The sequence below is a fragment of the Budorcas taxicolor genome, chromosome 21, assembly GCF_023091745.1.
Source record: "Budorcas taxicolor isolate Tak-1 chromosome 21, Takin1.1, whole genome shotgun sequence".
NCBI classification, from domain to species: Eukaryota; Metazoa; Chordata; class Mammalia; order Artiodactyla; family Bovidae; genus Budorcas; species Budorcas taxicolor.
The window spans coordinates 19538187-19560656 of NC_068930.1; the positions used below are offsets into that span (position 1 = coordinate 19538187).

The 22470-nt window shown below is 42.9% G+C and overlaps 1 protein-coding gene and 1 non-coding gene across 2 annotated transcripts in view; one reads left to right on the top strand and one right to left on the bottom strand.

Moving 5' to 3' along the window:
- The window catches only part of AGBL1 (AGBL carboxypeptidase 1), an 844803-nt gene that overhangs the window by 217882 nt on the left and 604451 nt on the right, over nt 1–22470 (top strand). Inside the window, exon 18 of the mRNA XM_052659506.1 lies at nt 7534–7687. Within this exon, the coding sequence (XP_052515466.1) occupies nt 7534–7687 (154 nt within the window). The remainder of the gene's footprint in view (nt 1–7533; nt 7688–22470) is intronic.
- Nucleotides 19853–19959, bottom strand: LOC128067163 (U6 spliceosomal RNA). The gene has a single exon (XR_008201364.1). It is a non-coding gene; the product is annotated as a U6 spliceosomal RNA (small nuclear RNA).

The following is a 22470-nucleotide window of genomic DNA, read 5'->3' on the forward strand; positions in this document are numbered from 1 at the left end:
GTCCTTTTATATCACTCTTTAGTTTGAATTTGGGCAGCTAAAATTTGTCTTCAAGTTATTATAAGGGTGAGGTGATGTGTTTTCTGAGCTCTTGTATAGCTAAGCTTATATGAGAAGAAATTTGTGAGTAAAAACTTGGCCGGTTATAGGTTTGCTATACATTGTGCTTTCAAGCACTAAGCAGAACTCCATTTCCTCTGACATTTAGCACTGCAGAAGGAATTGTGACCCAAGAGTAACTTTTTGCATCTGTATATGTATATATATATTTACATGAATAGGTTTATCTCTACACACACACACACACACACACACACACACACACACATTTACTTTTAAAAATAACTTTAACTGTATGATGAAACCCCCATTCTGCTCAACAAGGAGCAGTGATGTTGGGTGTAGATTGGTGATTGAACACATAAGTCTAGGCTTTACCTGGAACGAAATGAACGCATCCTTGAGAAAGGCAGGCAATAGCACAGCATGCGTGGAAGGGCCTCCGTGAAAGTCTGGACTCTCAGGCACAGCTTTCTTGGCCTGAGTCAGTCTTTGGCAGGGAAGTGTGTGGTCATGGGAGATGAAGCTGAGCTCAGCTTAGAAGAGCCATCGGTTCCGGGTTTTCCTCAGCTTTCATACTTAGCTATTTACATAGAGCCTTTGTAACTATTGTGTGCACAGTGTGTGTGCGTGCACAATCAGCTAGCCTCCTTGTCTTCTCAGGCGTATGAGACTACCTCCCAATCCCCACTGCAGGTGCTTTACAACAATACCTGGTATTCATCATCACTTGACAATGATAGGAAGATGAAGCACAAGGGTTTGGTCACATATAGGGGCCTTAGGTGAATTCTTTTGAACCTGAGGTAGCCATGGTCCTTGTAATTCCTTTTCTTAGTATTGTGTCAAATGCTGGCTGTCAGAAATACCACCTGTTTCTAAGACAGACTGAAGATATTGCTTACCTTGGTGTGGTAGACAGAATAATGCCCCCAGCCCAAGATGTTCATTTTCTAATCCCTGAAACCTTCAAGGATGCTGCTTTATGTGGCACAAAGGACTTTGTAGATGTGATTAAGTTAAACCTCTGGAGATGGGGAGATTATGTCAGACAATGAGATTGGGTCCAATGTAATCACCAGGCTTCCCTGGTGGCTCAGATGGTAAAGCATCTGCCTGCAATGCGGGAGATCTGGGTTCGATTCCTGGGTCTGGAAGAGGGTCCTTAACCATGGACCACTGAGACAGACGGGTCCGAGTCGGGGAAGGAGATTTGACCGTGGAAACCGAGGTAGGAATGTTGTGGTTGCTTCCTTTGAATGTAAGAGGAGAACACCATGGGACAAAGAATGTAGCTGCCCTCGAGAAGCTAGAAAAGGCAAGGAAGTTACTTTCTAGAACTTCCATGAGAGGTGCAGTCCTGCCAACACCTTGATTTTTGCACAGTAAAACCCATTTTGGGCTTTTGACCTGCAGAACTGTAATACAATAAATTTGTATTGTTTCCAACCAGGAAATGTGTGGTAATTTGTTACAGAAGTGATAGGAAACTAACATATTTGATAGGGCAGAATGTGGCAAGAGTCTTGATAGTGTCTCAAAGGAGGAAGGGCAAACCTGAGGTATTTATTAAGATTTTAAAGTTTTGTTAAGTTCTGATATGTTAATGTAGGGCTTGATTAACACTGGGTAAAGATCATGATAAAATGCTTTTAGACTGGTGGACGCTGTAAGGCAAGAACCTTGAGGAGAGGGGTTGTCAAGTCTTAGTTGCAGTATGCTGGGTCTTCACTGTGTCGGGCATCATTTCTGTTGTGGCTCATGGATTCTCTAGTCATGACCCACAGGCTTAGCTTGTCTGCAGCATGTAGGGTCTTAGCTCTCAGACCAGGGAGAGGGCCTGTGTCGTCTGCCTTGCCAGGCAGATTCTTAACCACTGGGCTACCAGGGAAGTCCCCAGTTGATATTTTCTATTGAAGAGTTGTTGAGATGTTCCTGAAAAATGATCAATTTATGAAAAGTAAATTAATTTGTAATATCTATTTTCCCAGGGTAGTGTTTCCTAAGGCAGTAAACTTGTGTTGATGCAGAGAGAGAGTAATAAATTCATATTAATCCAGGCAGTAGTCTGTGTGGAGGCAGATGATTCAGGATCCCAGTTGCAAGGAGGATGCGATTCAGGGTCAAATTTTCAGGTATCCCTGAAGCTAGAGGAAAGGCCACAGAATCATTGGTCATCTTTTCCTTCCTTGGGACTTTTTCTTTTTCCTTGTAAGTCTGACATTTATTCAATAGAGTACAAGTGGAAGTTAGTCCATTCCTGCCCAGATGCTAGGATTTCTACTTAATTTAGAAAATTCTGTTTCTTACTTATTGGTTTTGTATTGCTGCCATAACAAATTATCACAAATTTTGTAGCTTGAACAATTAAAAAAAATCTTACAGCTCTTATGGTGAGAAGTTCAATATGGGTAAACATCACTGGGCAAAAATCAACCTGAAAAGATACATGCATCCCAATGTTCATTGCAGCATTGTTTATAATAGCAAAGACATGGAAGCAACCTAAATGGCAATCAACAGAGGAACAGATAAAGAATATGTGATATATATATACAATGGAATATTACTCAGCCATTAAAAAGAATAAATAGTGCCATTAGCAGCAACATGGATGGACCTAGAGACTGTCATGCTGAGAGAAGTCAGAGAAGGACAACCATCGTATGACCTCACTTATATGTGGAATCTAAAAAGAAATGATACAAATGAACATAGAGGACAGAAACAAACTCATAGACTTAGAGAACGAACCTATGGTTGCCAGGCAGAAGGGATGATTAGGGCGTTTGGGATGGACACCTACACACTGCTGAATTTAAAATGGATAACCAACAAGGACTACTGTCTAGCACAAGGAACTCTGACCAGTGTTATGTGCCAACCTGGATGGGAGGGGAGTTTGAGGGAGAAAGGACTCATGTATGTGTATGGCTGAGTCTCTTTAGTGTTCACAACCTTTGCTGAAACTATCACTACATTGTTAATTGGCTATACTGCAATGCAAAATAAAAAGCTTTTTAAAAAAAATCAATGTTCAGTTCAGCTCAGTCACTCAGTCATGTCCGATTCTTTGTGACCCCAGGTCTCCCTGTTCATCACCAACTGCCGAAGTCTACCCAAACCCATGTCCACTGAGTCGGTGATGCCATCCAACTATCTCATCCTCTATCGTCCCCTTCTCCTCCTGCCCTCAACTTTTCACAGCATCAGAGTCTTTTCAAATGAGTCAGCTCTTCACATCAGGTGGCCAAAGTATTGGAGTTTCAGCTGCAACATCAGTCCTTCCAATGAACACTCAGGACTGATGTCCTTTAGGATGGACTGGTCTCCTTTAGGATGGATTGGCTGAATCTCCTTGCAGTACAAGGGACTCTCAAGAGTCTTCTCCAACACCACAGTTCAAAAGCATCAATTCTTCAGCACTCAGCTTTCTTTATAGTCCAACTCTCACATCCATCCATGACTACTGCAAAAACCATAGCCTTGACTAGACGGATCTTTGTTGGCAAAGCTTTTTACTGTGCTGTCTAGGTTGGTCATAACTTTCCTTCCAAGGAGTAAGTGTCTTTTAATTTCATGGCTGCAGTCACCATTTGCAGTGATTTTGGAGCCCCCCAAAATAGTCTGACACTAATGTTCCCACTGTTTCCCCATCTATTTCCCATGAAGTGATGGGACCAGATGCCATGATCTTAGTTTTCTGAATGTTGAGTTTTAAGCCAACTTTTTCACTCTCCTCTTTCACTTTCATCAAGAGGCTCTTTAGTTCTTCACTTTCTGCCATAAAGGTGGTGTCATCTGCATATCTGAGGCTATTGATATTTCTCCCGGCAATCTTGATTCCAGCTTCTGCTTCTTCCAGCCTAGCGTTTCTCATGATGTACTCTGCATAGAAGTTAAATAAGCAGGGTGACAATATATAGCCTTGACGTACTCCTTTTGCTATTTGGAACCAGTCTGTTGTTCCATGTCCAGTTGCTTCCTGACCTGCATATAGGTTTCTCAGGAGGCAGTTCAGGTGGTCTGGTATTCCCATCTCTTTCAGAATTTTCCACAGTTTATTGTGATCCACACAGTCAAAGGCTTTGGCATAGTCAATAAAGCAGAAATAGATGTTTTTCTGGAACTCTCCTGCTTTTTCGATGATCCAGTGAATTTCAATAAATTCACCTGGAATGGGGGAATTTAACTCAGATGACCATTATATCTAATACTGTGGGCAGGAATCCCTTAGGAGAAACGGAGTAGCCATCATAGTCAACAAAAGAGTTTGAAATGCAGTACTTGGATGCAGTCTCAAAAGTGACAGAATGATCTCTATTCATTTCCAAGGCAAACCATTCAATATCACGGTAATCCAAGTCTATGCCCTGACCAGTAACACTGAAGAAGCTGAAGTTGAACAGTTCTATGAAGACCTACAAGACCTTCTAGAACTAATACCCAAAAAAGATGTCCTTTTCATTATAGGGGACTGGAATGCAAAAGTAGGAAGTCAAGAACCACTTGGAGTAATGCAGGGGCCACTCCACAGAAAGAGAGAGGCAGTGGAACTTCCCTCAGCAGAGCTGAGGGGTCCCAAGGAAAAGTGAGCCTGCTGTCCGCCAACCCAGCCCCTCAGCGAGCGAGAGACAATGAGATGCGACAGGGGTTCTGTCTAAGCACTTCCGCTTTATTGTCGTAAGCTCCTGGTTTATATAGGCAAGCAGGGGGGTTTTGCGAGGGACTTTCCATAGTTCTACCAATCAAGTTAAAGGTCAGATTACCACGTGCTTACATCATGACAGGGGTCTATGGTGATCACGTGTTGTCCACAAGCACGGAAATCAAGAGAGCCAATCAAAAATTTTGACAAACAACTTTAGCCGTGCCCTTATCTCTTCCGCCAGGCACCATCTTAGCTCTAAACCGCAAAGCTAGCCCTTCTTTTTAAGGTTTCCCATTTAGGGCCCCACAGAGTAACAGGCAAATTTGGCCTTGGAGTATAGAATGAAGCAGGGAAAAGGCTAATAGAGTTTTGCTGAGAGAACACACTGGTCATAGCAAATGCCCTCTTCTAACAACACAAGAGAAGACTCTACACATGGACATCACCAGATGGTCAACACCAAAATCAGATTGATTATATTCTTTGCAGCCAAAGGTAAAGAAGCTCTGTACAGTCAGCAAAAACAAGACCAGGAGCTGACTGTGGCTCAGATCATGAACTCCTTAAAGCCAAATTCAGACTTAAATTGAAGAAAGTGGAGAAAACCACTAGACAATTCAGGTATGACCTAAGTCAAATCCCTTATGACTATACAGTGGAAGTGAGAAATAGATTTATGGAACTAGATCTGATAGACAGAGTGCCTGATGAACTATGGGCGGAGGTTTGTGACATTGTACAGGAGACAGGGATCAAGACCATCCCCATGGAAAAGAAATGCAAAAAAGCAAAATGGATGTCTGAGGAGGCCTTACAAATAGCTGTGAAAAGAAGAGAAGTGAAAAGCAAAGGAGAAAAGGAAAGATATATCCATTTGAATGCAGAGTTCCAAAGAATAGCAAGAAGAGATGAGAAAGCATTCCTCAGCGATCAATGCAAAGAAATAGAGGAAAACAATAGAATGGGAAAGACTAGAGATCTCTTCAAGAAAATTAGAGATACCAAGGGAACATTTCATGAAAAGATGGGCTCAATAAAGAACAGAAATGGGAAGGACCTAACAGAAGCAGAAGATATTAAGAAGAGGTGGCAAGAATACACAGGAGAACTGTACAAAAAAGATCTTCATGCCCCAGATAATCATGATAGTATGATCACTCACCTAGAGCCAGATATCCTGGAATGTGAAGTCAAGTGGACCTTAGAAAGCATCACTATGAACAAAGCTAGTGGAGGTGATGGAATTCCAGTGGAGCTATTTCAAATCCTAAAAGATGATGCTGCAATCAATATGCCAGCAAATTTGGAAAACTCAGCAGTGGCCACAGGACTGGAAAAGATCAATTTTCATTCCAATCCCAAAGAAAGGCAATGCCAAAGAATGCTCAAACTGCTGCACAATTGCACTCATCTCACACGCTAGTAAAGTAATGCTCAAAATTCTCCAAGCCAGGCTTCAGCAATATGAAGTTCACTTCCAGATGCTCAAGTTGGTTTTAGAAAAGCCAGAGGAACCAGAGATGAAAAAAATCAATATATTGGATCTGTATTCCTTCTGGAGGATAGTGGAAGAGAATCCATTTCCTTCCCTTTGCTGGCTTTTAGAAGACACCACATTCCTCAGCTTTTGACCTCTTTCCTCCATCTTCAAAGCCAGCATGGAAGCCTGAGTTCTTTGCATGTGGTACTGGTCCTTTGTGGCTGGGGAAAGTTCTCTGCTTTTAAGCATTTGTGATTTATATATTAATAGTTTGGCCCCAACTGGTTAATGCAGGATCATCTACCCATCTCAAATAGACTTAAATCTTAAATATATCTGCAAAGTCCCTTTCGCCATGTAAGGTAACATATTGTCAGGGTCTGCAGTTTGGGGCATGGACATCCTTTGTCGTTTCATCGCTAGGTTGTGTCTGACTCTTCATGACCCTGTGGTCTGTAGTCTGCCAGGCTCCTCTGTCCTTGGGATTTCCCAGGCAAGAATACTGGAGTGGGTTGCCATTTCTTTCTCCAGGGAATTTTCACAACCTAGAGATTGAACCCACATCTCCTGCATTGGCAGGTGGATTCTTTACCACTGAGACACCAGGGAAGCCCAGATGTAGGGTATGGTAGGGAAAATAATTTGTTACCAGTTAGTTTTCTTCACTTAACATTTTCCCTGGATTGATTGCTTTCTATTGTCCTTCCATAAGCTCCCAGCCCTCCTTGTATTGCTTAAATCTAGTCATGTGCACCACTGAAGCTCCGTCTCATGTTCCCAAGCATCTTGCATGTACTTAGTCTTTGTGATAACCGCGTTCTTTGCATGTCACTGTCACGGGAAGAGTGCTGTATGCCCCTCCTCTTTTGCTGCAGTGCAGCTTGAAATCAGATACTCTGTTGTGCAGACACAGGCAGGAATGATGTGTCCTGTTCAGCCTCACTGAACTTCTTCCAGGGAGCAGGAACAGTCCTGCTTCTAAATGACTTGATGCCGTGTGTCAGGCAGGTCTGTTGGGTTTAGTTGCTAAGTCCTCTCCAACTTTTTTGTGACCCCATGGACCATAGCCTGCCAGGCTCCTCTGTCCATGGGATTTCCCAGCCTGGAATACTGAAGTGGGTTGCCATTGCCTTCTCCAGGGGATTTTCCCAACCCAGAGACTGAACCTACATCTCCTGCATTGGGAGGCAGATTCTTTACCACTGAGCCTGTTGGACAGATTAGGTTAACAAAAATATTTCTAAACTACCAGGAGTTCGAGGAATATAAGCTTTGTTGCTGCTTTCACCTATTGTTATTATCAAAAATCTTAAAATACACTTTTCTTTCATTTATGCCCCAGACTCACCTTGACATTCTGGAAAAAAGTGTGAACCGCAAGCAGGTCTACTTCCGACAGGAGGTTCTCTGCCAGACACTAGGAGGGAATTCCTGTCCATTGGTGACCATCACGGCCATGCCGGAGTCTGACAGTGCTGACCACCTGGAGCAGTTCCGTAAGTAATCACATACCTTCTTTGAAGATTTGGTGGTGATGGTGGTCCAGGAGGTCCTCTTAGTCTTGGAAGCCCTCTGTCCCTTTGAGGTCAGAAATTCCACAAAGGATTGGTTACTGGTGTACCTTTGTAGAAATACACCCCAACTCTTCTTGCTTCATTTTGTTGGTCAGTTGCTAAGTCGTGTCCAACTCTTTGTGACCCCTTGGACTGCAACATGCCAGGTTTCCCTGTCCTTCACTATCCCCTAGAGTTTGCTCAAACTCTTATCCACTGAGTCTGGGATGCCATTAAACCATCTCATCCTCTGTCGTCCACTTTCCTTCTGCCCTCAGTCTTTCTCAGCATCAGGGTCTTTTCCAATAAGTCAGCTCTTCACATCAGGTGGCCAAAGTATTGGAGCTTAAATATCAGTGTTGCTCTGTTATCATAGGGAGAAGAAAATTAATTGCATATTGTCAGAGAGATGAAATGACTTGTTGAAATTGAGAGCAGTTTAAAAGTGACAGTCAGTTCTCCTAAAACAGAACTGGAACCGGAAAATGAATCAACATTTTCTGACCTCTAATCCAGGGACTTTTCTCACCATGCTCAGCTGTTATACTACCCTCATGGTCAGTCACAGTTTGGAAATTAAAGAAGCTGAGTCTTGGAGCGCTGGCTGAATAAGTCCCTGAATGACCTGGATACAGTTTGGATCTGAAGAACTAAAGTGCGGAGGAGGCTCTAGCCAGGAGTTGTAAAACCAAACCAAAGCACACAGGCACACACAGAGATGTACATGCGCAGACACACACAGCACCCATTTCATGCTAGAATCCTGAGCACAAATGTGATTTTCTTTGTAACCCACCAGCTTTTAAAGTTGGCTCCTCCTGGCATAGTTTTCAACCTCAGACAAAGGCAAGGAAAATCAAGCAGAATGAGGCATGCTTTGCAATACGGAAAAGTTTGGGAAATGAAAGAAAAGGCTGGGGAATAAAAATCTAGCTAATTTATCCCCTAAAGAGGCAGCCTTAGCTGATGAAGTGCTAACTGCATTCAGGTGAATCTTTGGTGAATAGGAAATGTAATTTCTCACACCCCATCAGCATCTGACAATGAATGCTTAACTGTCTGGCTAATCAACAACCGATTATCCCATCTGAATTAATAAGGCCATAACATGCTTTAATGAATAATAAGGGATTTTCCAAAAGCTCTCTGATGTGGTTCATGCATTTGAGAGCGGTTTCTGTAACAGTTACCATCTTCCTCCCTTGCAGATGAGCAGGTCGTGGAAGTTAGAGACAGTAATCCTTCCAGGCAACCTTCAGAGAGCAATTACTTATTTAAGAAAGTGGATCTATGTGTGGCTCAGTTTCTAAATAGGAGCTGAGCGGCACCCAATGCGCAATTATAACACAGAGTTGCCTCTGCTGTTGCATCTTTATTTACACTGACAATGGTACTTTCGTTGATATTATAGCCACAGAGATCATTCTCCCTTTAAGGAAAGAACTTGAAACACAGTACTTGCTTGCTCAGTCGCTGCGATTATGTCCAACTCCTTGAGACGCTATGGACTAGAGCCCACCAGGCTCTTCTGTCTATGGAATTCTCCAGGCAAGAGTACTGGAGTGGGTTGCTGTTTCCTCCTCCAGGGGATCTTCCTGAACCAGGGACCAAACCCGTGTCTCTTATGTCTCCTGCATTGGCAGGCTGGTTCTTTACCATTCATGCCACTGACACACAGTGAAAGCCCCTAAAGAATTTGACACTTCCGAATAGTTCAGTTACAAAAAAGAGAAAATATTTCTTATCGCACGTTCATATGAATCAATGGAGGCTCATTTCTGCTTGGGATCTAAGGTTGGTAATAATACATGTATACTATTGTTGGGGGGTGGGGATGGCTGGAAGCAGGACCTTGGTCCTCATCTTCTTTAAAGAAATAATTCAATAGAGAGCGATATTGTGAAACAGATAAGCTGTTTATCAAAATCAAAGTACACATGGAGGAAATGGCAACCCACTCCAGTATTCTTTTTTTTTTTTTTCAACTTTTTAATTTTAGTTTATTTTACTTTATAATACTGTATTGGTTTTGCCATACATTGACATGAATCCACCACGGGTGTACATGCGATCCCAAACATGAACCCCTCTCCCACCTCCCTCCCCACAACATCCCTCTGGGTCATCCCCGTGCACCAGCCCCAAGCATGCTGTATCCTGCATCAGACATAGACTGGTGATTCAATTCTTACATGATAGTATACATGTTTCAATGCCATTCTCCCAAATCATCCCACCCGCTCCCTCTCCCTCTGAGTCCAAAAGTCCGCTAATCACATCTGTGTCTTTTTTGCTGTCTTGCATAATTATTAATTTTTTTTATTGAAGGATAATTGTTTTACAGAAGTTTGTTGTTTTCTGTCAAACCTCAATGTGAATCAGCCATAGGTGTACATATATTCCCCCTCCCTTTTGAAAACCCCTCCCATCTCCCTCCCCATCCCACCCCCTCAAGGTTGATACAGAGCCTCTAGGTTGATACAGGTTGTTGTTTGAGTTTCCTGAGCCATACAGCAAATTCCCGTTGGCTATCTATATTACATATGGTAATGTAAGTTTCCATGTTACTCTCTCCATACATCTCACCCTCTCCTCCTCTCTCCTCATGTCCATAAGTCTGTTCTCTATGTCTGTTTCTTCATTGCTGCCCCGTAAATAATTTCTTCAGTACCATTTTTCTAGATTCTGTATATGTATATTAGAATATGATATTTATTTATTTTTCGCTTTCTGACTCACTTCACTTTGTATAATAGGTTCTAAGTCCATCTGCCTCCTCAGAACTGACTCAAATGCATTCCTTTTTGTGGCTCAGTAATATTCCATTGTGCATATGTACCACAGCTTCTTTATCCATGTGTTGATGGACATCTAGGCTGCTTCCACGTTCTAGCTTTTGTGAATAGTGCTGCAGTGAACAATGGGATCCATGTGTCTTCTTCAATTTTGGTTTCCTTAGGGTATATGACTAGGAATGGGATTCCTGGGTCATATGGTGGTTTTATTCCTAGTTTTTAAGGAATCTCCATACCATCTCCCACAGTGGCTGTATCAATTTACATTCCCACCAACAGTGCAAGAGTGTTCCCTTTTCTCCACACCCTCTACAGCTTTTATTGTTTGTGGACTTTTTGATGATGGCCATTCTGACCCACGTGAGGTGATATCTCATTGTGGTTTTGATTTGCATCTCTCTAATAATGAGTGATGCTGAGCATCATTTCATGTGCTTTTGTACATCAAAGGAAACTACAAGCAAGGTGAAAAGACAACCTTCAGAATGGGAGAAGATAATAGCAAATGAAATAACTGACAAGGGATTAATTTCCAAAATATACAAGCACTCCAATATTCTTGCCTGGGAAATCCCATGGACAGAGGAGCCTGGTGGGGCTCCTCATGGGGTCACAAAGAGCTGGACACAGTTGAATGATCAAGTACATAGCACGCATGGAAGAGCACACGGGTGAATTCTCAGAGTGAACTGCTCCCAATAAGAATGGCTTAGTTCGCTTATATGGGGCCAGTCTTCTGTGTTTGTCTCTAGCCAGTAATCTTGCTTGTAATATTTGGCCTGACTCAGGGTCCTTCCTGGTGGCACACGCATCTCTCAACCAAGATGGATTCCAGCATGAAGGTTTCTGGGGAACTTGGCAAGACGTATGAAAAAAATATGGTCACTTTGTCTTTCACCCAGTCAGGGCCGATGCTCCTGTTGCTATTTTGTCTCAAAGTGTCCACAGGAGACTGGATGCAGCTGCTCAGCCTGGTGCCCAGATATCTCCTACATCACTCTCATGTATCTTTATAGTTTTCTCTCTTAAACATGTGCTAGCATGTCAGCTGTTGTTCATCTCAAGATGGGCAGGTGTTGAGAAGACCCAGAAATGAATGATGTTCATCTTCTTTGGGGCATCATTGACTTAGAAGTGACAATCACTGAGCTGAGTCCTGAGAGAAAAGACCCACGGGGGCTGTCTTTACAGGTGTGTCAAGTGGGCATTTGCACAAATCCCATGCTTTAGAAGGGCCTCGAACTTTGTTTAATGCTCTTCAGTCACCAACTTGAAAATCCCAAGAAAAAAGTTCTGAAGGGGGCTTTGCATTTTCTCTGAGTTTATTTGAATTTATTTATTTAGCTATGTTGGGTCGTTGCATCTTGCAGGGTCTTCGTTGCCTCTCGCAGGGTCTTCATTGCCTCTCGCAGGGTCTTCGTTGCATTTTGTTGTGGTGCTTGTGCTCAGTGGTTGTGGCATGTGGGCTTAGTTGTCCCATGCGATGTGGGACTTTAGTTACCTGACCAGGGACCGAACCCACGTCCCTGGCACTAGGATGCAGATTCTTAATGACTGGACCAGCAGGGGAGTCCCTGTATTTTCATTGTGCGATGGACCCTCATGTTGAGCAGTTGGTCCCAGGCCTAATCTAAGTTCATATAGCTGAAAAATGAAAAGGCTAGTGTACAAATGAGGTAAGTGAGGCTCAGGGAAGTTAAATGTCACAGTCAATGGTGGTGCCTGATTTCTGATTTTCTTTTTCTGACTCCTGGGTGCATGTGCACAATAAATGCGCTAACACAGACATCAGAACCAGTGTTCAACGTCACCATTCAGGCTCCACTCTGATCCAGAACTTCCTCTTTCCCCTCTTCTATGTCCTCACACTATTGGAAGCTAATTTAGTTATTAAAGCAGCTCACACTAAATTGACCGCAGGTAAATGCATTATCCTCTTCCTGCTCACAGTGAATTTTATTTTCCTCTCCTCACCCAATGTAAACATTTTCATGGTGGATGTTTCAGGCACTGTGGCAGGAAGGAAAGAATGAAGGAAGATTCAGAACCCTCCAGACCCTTCAGATCCCAGCACAGAGGTGAGATTGCATGACCTGAGCCTCAGTGCTGGATTCATAGTCCCTGATGGGTTTCAGAAACAATTTGTTTAGCAGCTTTCAATATATACATGAGCACAGGTCTTTACTGTAAAGAGCAGAATATGAACATCACCTACCCTCCAAAACACAATACCATGCCCATAAATCAGAAATAAAACAACTTCGTTTGAACTGCAGTGTGTCGCATTGTTTTAGGACAAGAAAGTAGCCAATGAGCCAGTAGCTCTAGACTCTTCCTGCCTGCAGGCTCCAATTGTCTTATCTGCTTCCTCCCTCCCTGGGTCACCAGCTTCAGTCTGCAGTTGGATTTAAATGTGATGTGGCTGGTTTCAGATTCAGTGGTGGCCTCTCATCCCTCATAATGAGGTTTTGGGCACTAAAAGACTTTCTTTCCACTGAGCAGGATTATCACTTCAGTCTTATTTTAGAAGTTCAAGAAATGAGAGCATGGGGGCCCAGGGAGAAAACACCCCTCCACTGGAGACTTGTTCCCTGACAGTCTGACCTAAAGTCCTAGACCAGGGGCTTGTTGAGAGCAATTTATTGGTTATTTTTAATTCTTTCTTGACTCTGGGCTCCAGAGAGTCTTTCCTGGAAGGATTCATTTTCTTTGATTTATTTTTCAAAAGCATTTTTTTAAAAAAGACATTTTCCTGGAAACATTTAGCCTTACTTTCCTGATAAATATAGTTTTGGTCAGTAGTAGCCAGATTTAGGAGACATAAGTTCAATCCCTGGGTCAAGAAGATCTCCTGGAGATGGAAATGGCAACCCACTCCAGTATTTTTATCTGAGAAATCCTATGGACAGAGGAGCCTGGTGGGCTACAGTCCATGGGGTCAGAAAGAGTCAGACGCAACTTAGTAACTGAACAAGTAGCCGGATTTGCCTGGTGTATGTTTTATCTCTCTCCTGAGAATTGAGGGTGAGTGACTTCTCACAAGGGTCCCAAGAGAGGCTCATTTTAGACCTGGAGATCTAAGCCTCAGAGCCAAAATGCTGGCAAGTTCGCAAGAGCAGAGTCACTGTCCACCCTTTCAGTGGGACGGTGAACAGGGAAGTTCTCCGAGAAATTCTCGTTGAGGCCATGTGGAAGAGACTGACTTGAAAAGAAATGGAGAATAAAAGGGAGCTGTTACAAAAAGGATAAATGACTCATTCTAGCATCAGAGACTCTCAGTGGATAAGGTATAGAGGAATTAGGCAGTCTGGGCTCTTCTTAACTGGTAGGATTCCAGAGGTCAAAGGAAGCCTGGATGTTTGGGATGTGTAGAGCAGTCAGTGAAGAGTGAACAGAGTCTAAGAGGGTGGGATAAAGGCTCTGACAGGTTGAAATAGAAGGCGTTGGATGAGCTGGTCTGGAGGTAGGTTTGGTAGGCAAGATCTATCCCAGACATGGATTTGGGTGCTTTCTGAGACTACTCTCCATTGGTTAGTGATCTTCTGGCAGAATTACACTTCAGTTCAGTTCAGATCCTTCTACACGTTGTGTGTTAGCAGATATTCCAAGAGTTGAGAAGTCATATTTTTTTTAGTTTGTGTATGATAAGTCCCCTACATATGAATGAGTTCCATTCTAAGAGCGTGTTCATAAGTCCAACAAAGTTAGCCTAGGTACCCAGCTAACACAGTCAGCTAAATAGTACCGTGAAAGTGACAGTGTTGGTCGCTCAGTCGCTCTTTGTGACCCCCATGGACTATAGCCACCGGGCTCCTCTGTCCATGGGATTCCCCAGGTAAGAATACTGGAGTGGGTTGCCATTTCCTACTTCAGGGGATCTTCCTGACCCAAGGATTGAATGCAGTCTCCCGCATCTCCGGCATTGGCAGGCAGATCCTTTACCATCTGAGCCACCAGGAAAGTCCAAAGATACTGGAGTGAGTAGCCATTCTCTCCTCCAGGGATCTTCTCAGACTCAGGTCTCCTGCATTGCAGGCAGATTCTTTACAATTGGAGCCACCAGGGAAACCCATAGCGTACTGCGCTATAACACATTAAAAATACTGTACAAATAATACATAGAATACAAACATAACCGATTAACAGTTTTAATCTTGAAAAGTACAGGAGTACCAGCTACATAAGCATTACTCTTTTGCTTCCAGACATCCTGGGCTTGACATACAGACACTGTACTACTCTCCTCCAGGAGCCTCCCAGGTGGCACTAGTGGGGAAGAACCTGCCTGCTAGTGAGGAGACATGAGACACGGGTTCGAGACGTGGGTTGCCAGATCCCCTGGAGGAGAACATGACACCCCCCCACCCCTAGTATTCTTGCCTGGAGAATCGCAGGGCAGAGGAGCCTGGCACGCGAAGGTCCACAGGTTTACAAAGAGTCAGACACGACTGAAGGGCCTTGGCACTGCAGTGCTGTTCTCTACACAGTACATAGTAAAGCACACAAAAACACAAGCCCTGGTAGAGGAGGCACGCAGGTAACGACGTACGCCAGACGCCTGGACTGACTTGTGTGATTGGACATGTGAACCCAGGCTCGCATCTTTTCGAAGTTTGCAACTTGAGTTCATATGTAGGGGACTTGACTGTGCTCTTCAGGAGTGCTGTGTGTTCGTGTGTGTGCATATGTGTGCTTTTTGAATTGGAACTGAGAGAAGATACTGCATTTAAGAAAACTAGAGAACAATTCAGAAGGTTAAAAAAAAGTCTCAGGGGAGGGGAGTATTGTTTCCTGAAATTCCATTGAAAGTGGATGAAAAACCAGGAAGGGCAGGTGGTCTGCCTTTTCGAGGGCTTGGTCACTCCCCTGCCTGGCTTCCTACTCTTGCAGAAGGGCTGTCATTATCTCCCTTTTGCAGATGGCCAAGTTAAGCCTCACTAAGGGTATGCAACCAGCCTGAAGCCCCATGTTAAGAGGTTTCTCAGAGAGGAGACCCCAGGTCTCTACCCCACAGTTCCAGAATATCCCCCTCTTTAGGGTCTGCCCTCAGTGAGAAATTTCCCAGAAATGCACACAATCCAAACACACTGCTTATTGAAGACCATCATCATTCTGTTAACTTTTCTATTTTCTCCACATTTCCTCCATCCCCTCACATTATTTTTTTCTTTTTTAAAGATTTTTATGATGTGGACCATTTTTAAAAATCTTTGCTGAATCTGTTACAGCATTGCTTCTGATTTATGTTTTGCTTTTTTGGCTGTGAGGCGTGTGGGATCTTGGTTCCCTCATCAGGGACTGAACATGTGCCCCCCTCTGCAGTGGAGTCTTAACCACTGGACCACCAGGGAAATCCCTCACGTTTTCAATGACCATTTTAGTCCAGGGAAAGTTGGGTTCCTTTTTAGTTTGGGGTTACATCTCTGTGATGGAAGCTTCTTGTTTTTCTCAGGAATTCTCTTGATGATTCTTTTCCCCTTTGGACATCTCTCCATCCACGCCCCCGAGCCGTATTGTCTTGACTATCCTCAAGAAGAACCTGAGAGGGGGAACAAGTCTGTGAGAATTTTCCAAGGCAGAATGATATTCTCTTGTTAGGAGCTGTCATTCTCCAAGTGAACAGTGATTGCCTGACTCAGACTGGTGAGAAGACGAGAAACAACAGAGGTGAATGGAGGGGGCAGATCTGCTATTTCTGCCCTTGGCGACACCTCTACCTGGCATTTATTATAACCTGAAAGAGCAGAGTTTACCCTTCTGTGTCTGGAGGTGAGGTAATCTCACAGGTCTGCCATTGCCTCTGATGGCTCACATGCTGTTCTTTCCAGGGGGCCTGAGGTAGGGAACAAGAGGCTGTGTTTGCGCTGTTAAAGAATACCTTTCTCTTGTTCTTTCTCTTAAAAATATTCGTACAAGAGCAATGTTCTATTCAGCCTGCCATTATGCTAAAAGCTTTTCCTTGGAAGACAATAGCTGTTCTCAGGGAATAAAAAGATTTACACGAGGTCCCCAGGGTGTAATGAGCTACCACACAGCACCTGCCTCGGGTTGGGAGTTGTCACTTATAAGTGGTTTTAAATTAGAACGGAGTGGAAAAATACACAGTTACAGAATTCCCCTTTCGGCTTCTTTGCAAATCATTTTCCATCCTCTCTGGCCTTTGTCTCTTCCTGAGACACCTGATCAGGTATGAAGAACAGAACTTTCCAATGAGGGGAGTGTGAAGTGACAGTAACGGTCCAAGGAAAACAGAAGCCTGAAGTCTGTTTCGGTTTTGACCCCCACCCCTCCTGGAGGCACGTGAGGCTGAGCATTGCTAAGAGATCACTGAATTTTAGAGCTTCGGCAGACCGTGGAGTCCAGATTCCTCCGTTGCTAGTGAGGGATTGGAGGTCAGATACATGAACTGACCATGTTGTTCTCCCAGCTAGTTGATGGCAGATGGGGTTTGAAACTTCAGACCTCTCGTCTCCTGATTAAATTAAGTGCTTTTCTCTCTCTCCTTTTTTTTTGGGGGGGGGGGTGGCGGTAATGCACTGCCGTTGACAAATATTAGAACTAAAAAAATGAACTACAAGAGTATGAAAAACTACTCTGTATAGAAGTTTTTAATAAAAAAAAAGAAATACTGAATTGTAACCTTTTCTTGTCTTATAGCTTCCATCTTTTCAGGCAACCAGGGCTAGGAACCATGGTAGATATTAGGAAGATAGAGATGAATAGCAGGTGATTCTAGTCTTTGAGACACTCTTGATAAGCATTGTGTTTGTGTGTATGTGTGTGGCTTATGTAAACAAGTCATTATGATACAGAAGTTATACAGTGCTTTTCAGTGGAAGCACTGAAAAGAGAGCCTTTTTCTTCTTGGTGGAATCAAAGGGGGACTGGTACCCAGGAGGGAAAGCTTTGTACATCTCACGTGCATGACGATCCTTTATTGACACACCTTTGTTTTTAAAGAAATCTCAGTGGACAATCCCAAATCTATTTAAAGAACTGTTTAAATCTTTCTTGAGAAGACATGAAAAGAGGAATATATAAAATGCATGCAAACCATCGTAAATTCATCTTTTTTCATCTTTCTTACTGTTACCAATCTATACATACAAATAGAGGTTCACAATAATCCCACTGTTTTTCAATACAAAGCTTTGAAACTATGACATTTAGATCAGTTAAGTATCTCCTTTCTACTTCCCATTTTGGCCCAGTCACTCTAAGAAAAGGAAGATGAAGAATTCTTCCTCCTTCCAAGGCTGGTTGGAGGCAGTGGGGAAAACTACAAAATCTTACAATTGAATAGTTTTTCTTATTATACCCAATCCCGTAGTTTATTCTTACAGAGTTTTTGCATAGTATATCATTTTGTCCGTATAGTTCCTTTGTTCTATAATGATAAACTGAGATTCAGTATCAGTGCCACTGGATCTGTGTCTTGAATTCAGACTATTGCATGCAGTGACATGGAGATGTGTCTTCTCAAGCAGGAAAATAGCTTTTGTAGAGACACGGAAGTCTAGAAATAATCACTGTGAACATCTCAGGGTGCCAGAACTACAGGGATGGTGGATTGAGTATGGGATCAGAAAATAAGGTGGGAAAGGTAAATTGGGCTGAGTTTAAACATATACCTTATTTTTCATATTAGTTTCTCCTGAAGGCAATGATGAACTAATAGGATGCTGTTAAAAGCAGAGAAATGACAAGATCAGATTTGTTTTGGAGGAAGATCTTGTGGCAGTAATATAGGGGGTGGAGAAGGAAATGGCAACCTACTCCAGGATTCTTGCCTGGAAAATTCCACAGACAGAGGACCCTAGAGGGCTACAGTCCCTGGGTCGCAAAGAGTCAGACCCGACTGAGCACACACAATGCAGGGGAAGTCTGGAGTGTGGCCATGGGGACATGACACCCAGCACAGAGAAGTTCGTGAGCATTTAGACCCTAGATTGAGACTCACTGGGGTCCTAGTCTTGACTCTGCCATTTATTAGCGTCATGAGCTTGGAAAATAGGTTTCAACACTTCATGCCGAGGTTTCTCCACTTACAAATTGCAGATGACAACAGTACCTTCTTCATGGGTAATCTGGAGCTTGTGAAAGGACTTAGAACATGGTACACAGTATTCAGGAAAAAATAACAACTGTTAGTCTTTTACCTGGTGGATGAGATTCCCAAGGAAGATAAGTCTATGGAGATGGGAAGGGAGGGACTGAATTTAGGAGATATGTCCAAGTTAGGAGTGAGAGATCTTGGTGATTAACAGAGAATAGTGATAAAGAAGAAGGAGTTGAACTGTTTCTCCTTTGGGTGATGGGTGCACAGTTTACTACCAATAGAAGAATGCTTGAGAGAGTAAGACTGTTGTGAATGGATATTGAGTTCAGCTTTGGAAATATTCATTTCTAGAGGCCTGCAAATTATGTAACTCAGGTTAAACATGATTATAAAGCCATGCTATAAGATATAATCTGTTTCAGAGGGAAATAAAACAAAGTTTGCATTACCTGAATAATTTTCTAAATTAGCAAGGATACTATAAGTTGACTGTATGTGGTTACTGAAGCAGAAGCACATGATGTATCTCATCAGAATCCATGCCAAAACTGTTATATCCTGTAAATATGTTCATAGGATTTAACAATTTATATATTTTCAAGGTAATTAACTGTTTACAATAGCTCTGTGAGGCAAAGAAAAAAAATTACATTTTTTCCCCCATTTTAGCTGATAATATTGAGGCCCTAAAAAGTCATGTGGTTAGTAAGAGCTGGAGCTCAAATTTATCCCCAAATGCTCTAGCTCCATAACCCTAATTCCATATTCTATGACCTTTCAGCTCCTCAGTCATGAGAGAAAATCCTTTATCACTGAGCGCAATTCCCTGCATGTAAAAACACTTGTTTATACAGCAGGTAATACATTCCAGGCTTCTCCAATGTGCCTAATACCTATGTAGTCCCATTAACATTAATAACCCTTGTAATTTTCAAAAAAAATCTGTACCACAAGTCCTTTAATTAATTAATTATTTATTTAGTTTGTCTTTTTCTGTAAACTTTTTTTAAAACTAATTGAAGGATCATCGCTTTACAATACTGTGTTGGCTTCTGCCTTTTGTCAGTAGGCATCAGCCGTAGACATACCTATGTCCCCTCCCTCCGCACCCTCCCTCCCCTCTCCCACCCCATCTCAACGCCCTAGGTTGTCCCAGAGGCCTGGTTTGACTTCCCCGCGTCATACAGCACATTCCCACTGGCTGTCTGTTTGACATATGGTAGTGTATATGTTTCCATGCTACTCTCTCCTTTCCAAAATAAGGAATGCTTCACGAATTTGTGTGTCATCCTTGCACAGGGGCCATGCTAATCTCCTCTGTACTGTTTCAGTTTTAGTGTATGTGCTGCTGAAGTGAGCACAACAATTTATTTTTATTTTCTGCCATTGATACCATGAAATTCCATGTTAGAATAGAAGAGCCTTGTAACTTAAGTAAAGTCTAAATCTTTCTGCCTCTGCAAAACCCTTCTCACCTGTATCTTACCCCTTAAGCACTCCATACCCTTCAGCCACACTCATCTTCTTTCTATTCCTCAAACACAGCGACTAAATTATCTTCCCCAGGCCTCTGGATTTGCTGTTCCCTCTGAGTGGAAACCTTTACCTCTGTAGCTTGGCAAGATTGATTTCTTCTTGTCCTCTATTATCCTTGCTCAGGTTGAGGAAACCTTCCTGGGTCACCATATGTAATGTTCTTTCACTCAGAACCTCATTATTACATGATCTTGTTCTGTCCTCCTCACAGCCCCTATGGCTGAACTCCACATGGACACAGATTACATGCTGTATTTTTTCACTGTTGTATCTCTAGGGTCTAACAATTCCTGCAGAAAGCTGGTGCACACTCAACATTTATTGAACAAATACATGAAATCTTTGCATCTATTTTTCCTTCCACCCACAATGCAGGGACACCTCTTGAAAAGTTAACTTTTTCCTTAGGTATTTCATGGGTTACTCTCAGGTAGCCTCAACTGCACTTATAAAGTAGCCGTTGGATATAGTCATCCTTACGGCCACTCCATTCTTCCCTGGTGCTTGGGCTTGTTTTGTTAGTTGTCAGCTGTCCTCAAAGCTGCTGAAAGGATTCTTACTACTGCCATTGCTGGGTTTTCAGAAAGTTGCTTAATTCTGTGTAAAGTTGGGGGGATTAGCACCCTCTAAAACTCCCCAAAACAATGTTGCTTGGCACCAAAGTGCCCTAAGTTTCCTCTGAAAGAAGCTCCTTCTTCATTCTGGACAGGGACAAGCTGGCAACCCATGTCTCCATTATTGAGATGTTTCTCTTTCTCAGAGTCCCTCACTTAAGACTTGAAAACTCATACTCCTCGCTTGTCCTCCAGCCTCACATCCTAAAGCTTCCCTGCCTACCAGCACATATTCTCAAGGGTGGGTCATGACCAACCTTCCAGTTCCCCAAATAATCAAACTCAGTTTCCCAGGCTGCACTAACCAGACACTCTGATTCATATATTTCATGGATGTCTCATAACATGACTGGCTTCCCAGGTGGTGCTAGTGGGTAAAGAATCCACTGCCAATGCAGGAGATGCAAGAAACCTGGGTTCGATCCCCTGGTCAGGAAGATCCCCTGGAGTAGGAAATGGCAACCCACTTCAGTATTCTTGCCTGGAAAATTCCATGGACAGAAGAGCCTGATGGGTTACAGTCCCTGGGGTTGCAAAGAGCTGGATGACTGAGCACATATGTACAACGTGACCACGAGTTTGTTATTAAAATCCTTTATTTTAATATAAAAGGACAATGCAGTGTATTATTTATGGACAATTGCAGTCATCTCACACGCTAGGAAAGTAATGCTCAAAATTCTCCAAGCCAGGCTTCAGCAATATGTGAACCGTGAACTTCCTGATGTTCAAGCTGGTTTTAGAAAAGGCAGAGGAACCAGAGATCAAATTGCCAACATCTGCTGGATCATGGAAAAAGCAAGAGAGTTCCAGAAAAACATCTATTTCTGCTTTATTGACTATACCAAAGCCTTTGACTGTGTGGAGCACAATAAACTGTGGAAAATTCTGAAAGAGATGGGAATACCAGACCACCTGACCTGCCTCTTGAGAAATCTGTATGCAGGTCAGGAAACAACAGTTAGAACTGGACATGGAACAACAGACTGGTTCCAAATAGGAAAAGGAGTACGTCAAGGCTGTATATTGTCACCCTGCTTATTTAACTTCTATGCAGAGTACATCATGAGAAAGATGGAAGAAACACAAGCTGGAATCAAGGTTGCCGGGAGAAATCTCAATAACCTCAGATATGCAGATGACTCCACCCTTATGGCAGAAAGTGAAGAGGAACTAAAAAGCCTCTTGATGAAAGTGAAAGAGGAGAGTGAAAAAGTTGGCTTAAAGCTCAACATTCAGAAAATGAAGATCCTGGCATCCGGTCCCATCACTTCATGGGAAATAGATGGGGAAACAGTGGAAACAGTGCCAGACTTTATTTTTTGGGGGTCCAAAATCACTGCAGATGGTGACTGCAGCCATGAAATTCAAAGATGCTTACTCCTTGGAAGAAAAGTTATGACCAACCTAGATAGCATATTCAAAAGCAGAGACATTACTTTGCCAACAAAGGTCCCTCTAGTCAAGGCTATGGTTTTTCCAGTGGTCATGTATGGATGTGAGAGTTGGACTGTGAAGAAAGCCGAGCACCAAAGAATTGATGCTTTTGAACTGTGGTGTTGGAGAAGACTGTTGAGAGTCCCTTGGACTGCAAGGAGATCCAACCAGTCCATTCTGAAGGAGATCAGCCCTGGGATTTCTTTGGAAGAAATGATGCTAAAGCTGAGACTCCAGTACTTTGTCCACCTCATGCAAAGAGTTGACTCATTGGAAAAGACTCTG